At 35.6% G+C, this 10,977-nt stretch overlaps 1 protein-coding gene across 2 annotated transcripts in view; it reads right to left on the bottom strand.

Moving 5' to 3' along the window:
• Nucleotides 1–4,520: 4,520 nt before the first annotated feature.
• The window catches only part of FUT9 (fucosyltransferase 9), an 84,642-nt gene continuing 78,185 nt past the window's right edge, over nt 4,521–10,977 (bottom strand). Inside the window, exon 2 of one of the 2 annotated variants that reach the window (XM_007467183.1) lies at nt 4,521–6,912. In XM_007467183.1, coding sequence (XP_007467245.1) covers nt 5,825–6,904 — 1,080 coding nt within the window. In that variant the 5' untranslated portion in view covers nt 6,905–6,912 and the 3' untranslated portion in view covers nt 4,521–5,824. The remainder of the gene's footprint in view (nt 6,913–10,977) is intronic. The other variant, XM_007467182.1, reaches the window with a different exon arrangement.

Here is a 10,977-nt window from a genome sequence, read left to right as displayed (position 1 = left end):
TAAAAAAAAAAAAAAAAAAAAAAAAAAAAAAATCCATGCGCTGTACGCTATAACCTTGCTGCTTCTTGTACATCACAGGAAAATATAGCTATTATTTTGTAATAACTTTAAGTGGAGTACAGTCTATAAAAATATTGAACCACTATGTTGTACACATAATATAATATTGTAAATCAATTTGCTATACTTCAATTTAAAAAAATCCATGTGCTACAGCTTGCTGGAAAGAGTTTTCTTAAACACATACAGCAGATAAGCAGATCACAGAAGCTTAGGATTTTATGGCTGTAAAGGATTTTAGTAATTGGATAGTCTAGTCCTTCCATTGCAAAATATAAACATGAAGTTAGAACCCAGAAAGAGAATGAGAGGTGTTTTTTTTCAAGGTATATAACCTTTTCTTGTCCTACTAATTCCTCCAGGCCAAGAATTGTTCATGTCTTTTGTGTAGACTGGTGGTTACCAGAGGTGGCCCCATGTTAGTATCAGCTGTGGAGCCTTTGCATGAAATAATTAGGCATAGACATTGTTTTGGACCTTGAAGTAGGGGAATGAATACTTTACTGACATATTTGAAAGATTCCAGGTTAACTCAAGAAAGGTGATAGCTCGTTTCACCTGAGCGATAGAACACTTCCCATTTAACAGGTGGCTAAGACTCAGACCTCAAAACAAACAGCACATCAGAACTATCTGGGGAGATTTTAAAAATACAGATTCTAGCTCCCATCTCAGATCCAGAGAATCAGAAGCTGTGTATTATTAACACTTTTTCAAATGATTCTTCTGTACCTAACCCAGCAAGTTCCAAAGGCGTGTGTTTGAGAACCATTGGCTTAGGATGGTTCATAAACTATAGCATGAAACAGAATAACTTAGGACATGCATTAAAAGCATGTTTTTTTGGACTTATGTGAAGAGATTCCAACTGCATGAGCCGGGCCCAGGAATCAGTATTGTTCATAAACACCTCTGGTGATTTGAGGTCAGGTGACCCAGGAACCAGGCTTTTCACTAACATTGACAAAAGGCAGCTGATGTTGGAGGGGTTCTTTTAAAATTCTTCTTAAAATATTTTTAATTTAAATCAAATGAATAAATATATATTAGCTGTGAGTTTAAAAAGTAACTGAATTGTCCAGATGTGTTCAATCTGGCTTACTCAAATTAGCCTCCCCATTTTACTGTCATCTGGGGATTGACTATGCGCTTCCACTACCTCCCTGAAATTTTTGCATAAATAAAAATTTTCAGATAATTGTAATAGGAATGTAGATGGTATAGAAAAATTTAAAATATTTAAAAATAATGCTCAATATATGCTTATTTTTCTGTAGGCAATTAAGATCTCAGTGCGTAGGTGAGTACATGAATTGCAAAGGAAGTAGGTAGAGAACTAAGGGGCGGAAGGAGTTAAAGGAGGAGGGTTAGTTAATTAAGCATTTGCTATATTCACTGGATTAGGCTCTTTCCAAATATTAGATTAATAATCAGTTTTATACTTTACTTGTCTATTCAGAGAAATAAGAGGGAAATCTGTTGGAATATTTACCTCCAAAATATTATTTTGTGATGGTCATTGGAAGTGCATTTGCAAATACGCACATATATCAATTTAGATCTTAGATGAGAGAGTAACAGTGCTAAAAGGGACATACAAAAAACAAGGTCCAGAGAGGTTAAGTGGCTTTCTCAAAGTTACAGTTTTTTGAATAAATAACCCAGCCTAGCATTACTCATATTTCTGGTTTAGCAGGCTATCTCTCATTTATGTTGTAAACTGCTCTATATAATGCTTACGGATATGGATGCATTCAATATGAATTACTAAGAGGAAGAACACTTTTGGTGGTAGTGGAGCTTATCCATTTGCAAAATGCTACAAAATCTCCAGATGAGAGATGTCCAGAAAAAAAATACCATCTTAATTGACTGATGTTTGCAATACAAAGAAGTGTAGTTCGGGAGGAAAGAAAAGATATTTCTCCCATGCATAGTTTGGTAATAAATATGTGCCCCCTACAGTGCTTGCACTTTATATTCTTCTTAAATACTACTTGTTTTTTTTTCTATTAGAAACAGTTAGTATGTTAATATTTGAATAGACTGTTAACATGTTCCAAATTCTTTTTAATCTTTCTAGAAATGTTACTTCTTTGGGGTCTTAGAATGCAGTAAGACTGGAAAGACATAAAATGCCCTCCTTTTCATCCAGGCAGCAAACTGACCGGTGAAATAGATACATCATGTCTAACGGGTACCAAGAAGCTGGAACTGTTATCACACTTAAAAAAATATTTTGCATGATCTCTAATGCAATCTGTTTATTCATTCAACAAGAATTTGTTGAGATCCTCCTCTGGGTTAGGCACTGGATTTATCTTTTAGATTCTAAAATTTATTTTGTTTAACAGCTTGATTACAATTAATTTATTAAGAAGTTCCCTTAAATGAGATAGAGTTTAAGGGCACTCAAAGATATGATTAAGCACAAAGTCATAATGTAAGGATCTAAACCTTGTTTTGGTAACATTAATTCATGCAGAGACATTTTCTGGGTGATTGCCTTTAAGACTCAACGGAATCTAGTCTGAAAATAGTCAGGCAAAAAGATCTCAATAGTATAGTTTCCTATTCTTTCCATATTTAACCTCCAACTGGAGGCAAGAATATAAAGTCTCAGCAAATAATTTCTAAATAGTTGGTCAATTTATACCTCAGATACTCTGAGCTTTCAAAGCCCTCACAACAGAAGATGTTTCTACATATTCTGGGATTATCAGAATTTGTATAGTAAATATAAAATTTTGAAGCTGATAGTGGATTCCTATTTAGAGAACGTTTTCAGTTTCTACTTCATATTGTCATATTTGTGGCTGTCATAAACTATGACTGTCATGTCTTTTTTTTTCAGACATGGCATACTGCTAGATATGGAGAATTTAGTATATGTTCTTATTAATAAGGCCTATAATAATTATATTTATATATTCTTACTAGTAAGGCCTGCAATAAATAATATTTAAATATTCAGACCATTGAAAGTAAAAGATTTTTGATATTTTTAAATAAAAATTTTAAGTGGTCTGTTCTTTTTTTATATTCACAATCTACCTCCTGGTAAAATTTGTTTGTTTGTTTTTGTAACCAGCAGCAAGCCAATCTTGTCAAATATTTATCTTTCACCGCGTGATATCCTTAAAAAATTGCAATCCACAGGATTTATTAAAGAAGTGGCAGAGAAACAGAACCATCTTGAGGGTTGCATTTCACTTCAAATGTAGTGAAAGCCCATTTCCTTCTACTAAAGCTCAACTCCTAAAATATTTAAACCAGAAAGAATGCTAACAAGTTTCATGTTTTATTTACCTTATGTATACTTTTTCAAAAGTCAAAGTGCTTCCACAGAGAGTGTAACATTCTACAGGCCCTAATAACACCAATAAGGTATATTCACAGAATTGAAGGTGGCTCATTCATTTTTGGTACTTCATACTAAGAAAACTTATTCTTCTGGGACTTGGTAATGGGTTTTTAATATACAGATGTGCTAGTTAGTCACTTAGTATTATTGCCTTAGCTTCAGTCATATTACCAGCATATAATTATAGTCTCACACTGAGAAAGAGACCAAATTCATAGTTGACAATAAAGGCAATGCCCTCAGGTTTCTCAGTTCTTTGAAATCGTGAGCACCCACCACAGCAAAGGCTTTTTACTGAATGCTTTTCTGCTTCTGAAGAAAGCAGGTATATCTGAAATGGTTAGTAACGCATCCTCTTTAGATCTCTATACTTTTTGTTGGCCAAAAAGACAATAAAGTAAACATAAATGTATGAATTTGACTATTTGAACATCATGAAATAAATGTGGTGGAGATCTCTCCTTATCTAGGAGGGCATCTACACAGACATATCATTTCTGGATGCAGTGCGGTTAGAAGAGATAATATGGAGGTAATCTTCCATTAGGTCAAATGAGTAAACAAAGTATGTGGCTCAGAAACAGGTCTGTTCATCTTTATCTCTGGTTAGGGCATTGCCTGACACAGGGAGCCTGTTCAGTCATGGGTAAAGGGAACCTGAAGATCAAAACAATCCTTCATCCAATGTAGGAATCTTCCTCTGCTCAAATCCTTCTAGTGGTCCCAAGAGCTCATTCCCTCACAAGGCAGTCTGGATTGCTGGACATAGCTCCTGCTTTCTGAATTTAAACTTGCCTCTCTTCCATTTGATGTAGAAAATTGTGGAGTTGAGTTCTACTGATGTTAACATGTAGAGAATTATTAGACTAAGTCACAAATAGACACAAATGGATGTCATCAGAATGTTCTAACACTTTTGATGGGTTTAGAATAAAGTCATTAAAGATTCTTTTGGTAAATGCCTTCTTTGAAGAATCCTTATCTTCCCATCTTTTCTCACCCACTGTTCTCTGCTTATATCCAGCCCTTAACATTATGGAGGGGAAACACTGTACAGCAACTGCAAGTTCAGGGGTGAATTCTCCAAAAATGTAGCGTAATGAAAGTTTATTTTGGTTCTGTAAAACCCTGAGGGCCATGGTCACATGTGCCACATATGAATAATTACAAAAATGGAATATAAAACATCATCTCCAGTTAGTACTTCTAGGCTAGAACTGTCACATTTTTGGAACAAACAAAAATTTTCTGATGACTTTCAATGTCATTCATTTATTAATTCAACAAATATGCATTGAGATATCACTCTGTGTTAGCATTATGTGTTCCCTACAGATCGCCATTTTATTATGTTTAACATCTTATACTTAACACCTTGATAATAATTTTATTTAGGTTCTTTTAAATGATAGGACAAACATCTCACATATTATGTTCATATGATGAAATGAAACAGTTTTAGACATTGGACCTTTGGAAAAAATATTTTAAATTGATATGGTATTAAAAATTATATTGATGCATAAATGTACCAATTATAAATATGACTTGTATCTATACATAACCTTTTCCCTTGTCACTTGATAAAATTATTTGTTTTATTATAAAAAGGAGTGTTAAGATCAGGAAGAAAACTATCTTAGATTTTCTTAAGTGTTACTAGGATTATTTCCCAGGTACTAAAAATCCCAACAAATTGGATATTTAAAAATACTTAAGTAATTTAACTTAAGATCATGAGAACAAGTGGCTGCATGTGCAAGTCAACTTAATGAAAATAAATGGAAAGCCTAATAGCTTCCCGAATAGAATAGTTCTGCTACACTATCTGGCTTATTCACTAAGTGAATAATTCACAAATGTGGCATTCACAAATGTGGTAAACAGGTAAAAAATAGATCAAATAAATACAGTTATACACTGTTCAACTTCGAAGTCAAAGAGGTTAGAATTCATTTACAAATGCTTTTCCTTTGTTACATTATGCCAACTTGGAACTAGAGATGATAATATTTAATGAAAATATTTCATATTTGAAGATGTGCATCTTCATTTACCGAATGGATTAAACAACTGATCAGTGTAGGAACAACAATCGAATCACAAAGTTACATTACAGACAACTACAAAAATATGAAAAAAATAATGTTTACAAATGATAGAGAAGAATAAATTATTTTTCAGTGCACATAATTATGTATATATAAGATAATTTAAAACAAGTGGAGTGATTGCTGAGGCTGCACTCTCAAAAATCTCCATCAAAATATATATGTCACCCAAGAGAGAGTGATACAAATAAATTATGACACAAAAGCTGAATGATGTCTCTTCTCATCTTCAAAACCTCAATAATATCTCATCAAAATAATTTTCCAAGTGTGCAAATGATGGAAAACTTTAATTCCAAAACCATTTCTCTAAATTACCAACGGATTTATATTCTTGATGTCTTTTCACATGGTCACAAGCCAAGCATGCATGTGATTCCCAAAATCGTGGAAGATTTACTGTGAAATCTTTCCTCCAGTTAAAGTAACTAAGGTATAATTTATTGTTTTTATCTACTTCCTTCAGATACTTTGCTAGCTCACTGGGAGAGTTATAATCTTCCACATGAATGAATGAATCTGCTGGAATATAATTCTCATAGTTTTCTCTAGATGGCCCCAAAACAACAGGCACAGAGCCAGCCAGAAAAGCATTGTAGAGCTTTTCTGTGATGTAATCTTTGTGGATTGAGTTTTCAAAGGAAAGATAAAATTTGCAAGTAGATATGGTAGGAATCAAATTTTTATCATTCACATACTCTCCAAATGCTTGCCCATAGGTATGGATTTCAATGCTTTTGCTTAGCTCATTGTAATACTTGACCCTGGCATGCTCAGGGTTCCAGTTACTTACAACCCAGCACACTAACTTTTCTTTGCTTGGCACTTCAAACACGAAGGGGTTTGTGCTCACCGTCAAGAAGCCATAAGGCACTTGGATATCTGAGTCGCGGCGATAAGTCAGAGTCAGGTTGAACAGGTGCTCAATGCCGCTCTTCTGGGGTGTGTGAGTTGGTGATTCCAAATTCATCCAAATCCATTTCTGGAAGGGTGGCCTCGCCTGCTGAGGTAAATTAGCCAGATCCCAACTGATGTCTCGGTGATGGATCAGAACCGCGTGCGATTTGTTGTACAGGGACCGGTCCGTCGTGAGATGGCATCCTTGGATGTTGAACATTGCTTGGCAAGATGTAAGGTCAAAGGTCTGCCCAAATGGCCACACCCAAATCAGAATCGTAGTTTCGTTAAAATAATCAGTTTTGGTGGAGAAGAAATTTTTCATTTTCAGCACAGAGCTGGCTGACTCCATCGGATTGAAGATCCAGCTGTTGGTGGGCTTGATGTAAATGAGCAGACATGCCATGAAGCAGCCCAGGATAATGCAGACAATTAAAAATGGGCGGAGAATTCCTTTGGATGCTGAGGTCATAATTTTTCCTGTGAAACAGAAAAGGAAAGATAGGGGGGTAGGTAGAGGTAGGGATGAAGAGTTAATCATAAATACCTTTTGAGATAAACGGGTGATACATCCTAAAATACACTTAATCACAGAGTCAACTGCGTTTTCCTTTCCGGTCTTAGCAAAAACTAAATATAGGATGTCAGTTCAATAAAATCAAGTTGTAACTTTAACAGTACCCGTTTCCTAAATGCTCACTCTCAGCTAGGCTTTGTGCCAAGCACTTTGCATACTTCATTTCCTTTGATCCTCACAGAACCCCTATCAAGGAGGTCTTTTATCACCTCTTCTCTGCAGAATGAGGAAGTTGAGGGCCAGAGATATAAGTAACTAGCTTACCCTAACTAGCTTACCCATTGAGTTATGCTCTTTGTTGCCTTCTACAATCTTTTTTGAACAAATAATACAAACATCAATAATCCATTGAGGTGCATTTGGCACCTCAGGTTTTATTGTCTTGATTTCTCTAGTCTCTGCCCTTTATATGAGTGAGGACTATTTATCCAGGAGTTAAATTCAGATCCGTTTCCCATAACAAGAACAATATCTGACACTTATCTGGTGCTCATTAGTGCCAAGCATTAATCTGAGGACTTACATGAACATATATATACATATGTGTGTGTGTTAATGTATATACATATGTGTGGTGTGTGTGTCTGCGTAAGCATATGTATTAACTCATTATATTCCCATCTTAATCATGAAGAAACTAAAGCCCAAAATGGTTAAGAAACTTGCCCAAGGTGATATAGTAAGTGGCAGAACACACTTTTAAACTCAGGCTCTGGCTCTAGAGTCTGGGCACTTGAGGACTACATTTTTTTTTTTTTTTTTTTTAAAGACTCTTTACATGTCCTTAGAGACTTCTGGGTATACTGACTTTTAGAAACTCAATTGCGGAGCACAGGCTCCGGATGCGCAGGCTCAGCGGCCATGGCTCATGGGCCCAGCCACTCCACGGCATGTGGGATCTTCCCGGACCGGGGCACGAACCCGCGTCCCCTGCATCGGCAGGCAGACTCTCAACCACTGTGCCACCAGGGAAGCCCGAGGACTACATTTTTATAATCATTGATTCCCCTGGTTGCAGCCAGAGGATACAATCATCTTGATGATAACAGTATGTAAGCTCCATGAGGGGCTTTGTTTCTCACTGCTGTATCCTCATCACCAGGTTACAGTAGATGCTTAATAGATGCTGTGTATGTTGCATGAATGAATGGGTGGATTGCTGAGTACCAACTATGCCCAAGGTAAAATGCTTGGTAACTAGATAAACAAAAATGAACCAAGTGTGAATGAATGAAATTATACTTAGTTGCTTTCTTGGTGTATTTTAACACATATCCTGCTACAGAATAACTACCTTTAAATTGACTTACAGGTATTCCTACCAGTAGATGAGCAAAATCTCCTAGTTTTGATTCTCTTTGTAGCATCTCAAAGTTGGCATATTGTACATTTTAGTCCCACAACACGTTTTCGGCCAAACGGGAAGAATTGGTTGCTAGGCAGAAACAACATTCTTTCTACTGTGTGCCTCTCAGTTTTCCTGCTTCCTGGACATTTTGAGTTTCTTGAGGTTCTTCTTCTTAACTCTCTGCACACCTTCCCCCTTCAACTTTCCACTGCTGTTGGGGTCAATTACTAAACAACAGGGGCAGTTACTCAGCAACCCCTGCTTTGTACAGAAACTGTCAGAAAAGTTTGTCTCTTGGACCCAAATTGACATCCCCTTGACAGGAACTTTTTCACTTACTCCTCATTACTAAAATTCAGTTGGATACCCAACATGTCTTGAATTATTATACAACCTATTTTTGAAGGACCCACAGCTGTGTCACTATAGCTCTCAAGAGAGACAGCAATAAATTTATAGCATAAAGCAAATCATAAACAGGATAATTAAAGTTTTTGACATCATTTTTTAATAGTTTCAAGTAATATGAAGGAATATAATTTAAAGACTTTAGCATTAAAAATAACAGTCTTAGTAAAAGATTTGTAAGAATTTGAATGTGTATAATTGTGTTTTCCATTAAGAGACCTCCAGTCATACTTTAAGAATGCTCTAAGTGTTAAAGAATGGAGGAGCCTGGAATAGAAACGGTTCAGGTGTGATTCTCAAACCATAAGTATACTTCAAGGTATTATGTAGAGAAATGTGAAACCAAGAAGAACAGAAGGCTTCTTCAAGGTGTGGTAATTCTAGATGTGTGTGTGTGTGTGTGTGTGTGTGTGTGTGTGTGTGTGTGTGTGTTTTGAATCCTTATTTTAAATTGAAAGAAACAGGCATATATCTGGAAAAGATGAAAACTAACGGACAATCACTGTGTGGTACACTTACTCTCTATATGTTGTCCTGGTTCATAATCAAACCACTCCTTATAAAGCAAGAATTTTTAATCCTCAGTAAAAAAGCATAAAAATCAGAAACCCTTTGAACAGAACTTTGGATCTACTTGGGGATCTTGAGATCAACTCAAATCAACCCCAAAGACCTGAAATGAATCACTGACAAATTAATAGGTGGATTAAAATTAGAAATGGTTTAAAAAAGCAGAAGTGTTGCCATATATAGTTGCATTGTGACTTTCCTGTTAAACAAAATAAAATTTGTAAAGTGCTTCCTACAGTGCCTGGACAATAGAAAGCACTATGTGTTTGCTATTATGTTACTATTTCTTGTTAAACAGTCAAGAATCAGAGCTCTCATCATAGCTGAAAGTCTTTTGGACTAATACATTCTGATTTTATGCAACTTATTACCATTTCTAACCACACACATACCTACAGTCTCCTCTAAGTACAAAACATAACTCACTATTAATAATGTCTGGATAAAATACATAAGAAAACAAATTATAATGAATATAAGCAGGTCTTTCAATAAGTCATGGTATGAGCCTTTCCACAAAACGTTGCTCTACAAGCATATTATACTTACAGGATTCTGTAGCAGATATTTGCTAGTTTTTACTGCCTGGCAATTGCTCTGCCATCTTCTGAAAATAGCGCCCTAATTTCCTATCGAGATACCTCTCCTCTCCTGTGTGCAATCTTTGGGACTGCAGAGAACAATATCTCCCTTTTTCTTAACCAGTGTTGAGCAGGGGCGCCAGATCATTCAAACTCTCTCTCTCTGGGTGTTTAAAACTTGAGTGTAAGGGCCAAGAGGGAGAATATATTGGAGCTGATTAATCACAGTGGGGTGCCCTGAGAAGACAATTATATAAACTCTGTTATCTGGGTTCAAGGAGCTCCCCATGATGCCGCCTTCCTGTTCTTGGTTCTTCAGATATTCCTTCAGTTCTAAGAGCTACTCCATAAACTTGCAATAATTTCCTTTTTGTTTACATTAGTTATAATTGGTTTTATTGCTTGAAACAAACAAATCCAAACAAACAACAAAAAACCCCAACAAAACCCTAATCAAGCCAAAAAAAAACCCAAAATGAAAAAACGAAAACCCAATTGATTCTCTCTCCTTTTTTTTGTTTTTTATCTTCATGCAGTATGAGAAGTATATAACTTAAATCTTTCAAAAAATTATCTGGATTTAAAAAACCTATATATAAATTCTAAAAACAGCAAACAAATCTTTTCACTTTACATTAAGCCATAGACTGCACCCAGAGTTTAGCTATTTGGTGGTGTCTAACTTAACAGTTAGTAATCTGTTTAGGCCGGCTCAGAGAACAATTTTTCCCCATATAATCATTATGGTGTTTAGCGTCACAATATTAGTATCTGGAATTCTGCAAAAGTCTTCTGAAAACTCCATTGATGTTTGTAATTTAAACTGCCCCTTTAAAAAAATTGGGGGGGGGTTGGTATTGTTTTGTTTTGCTTCTACTCTTTCCTACAACTTTTAAGCTAAAATCCTTTACAAGAATACAAATATAAGCCTTCTACTTTCTACACTCTACACCGAATTATATTCTGCCTCAAAGCACTGTAAGACTTAATATATTATGGCTTTACCTTTCAAAGACTCCCTTGACACCTCACATTCCACTAAACCTTTCTTGTGGGCATTC

The sequence above is a fragment of the Lipotes vexillifer genome, unplaced genomic scaffold, assembly GCF_000442215.2.
Source record: "Lipotes vexillifer unplaced genomic scaffold, Lipotes_vexillifer_v1.1 scaffold185, whole genome shotgun sequence".
Lineage (NCBI taxonomy): Eukaryota > Metazoa > Chordata > Mammalia > Artiodactyla > Lipotidae > Lipotes > Lipotes vexillifer.
The sequence above is the reverse complement of the archived record's forward strand: the minus strand, read 5'-3'. Positions and strand labels throughout refer to the sequence as shown.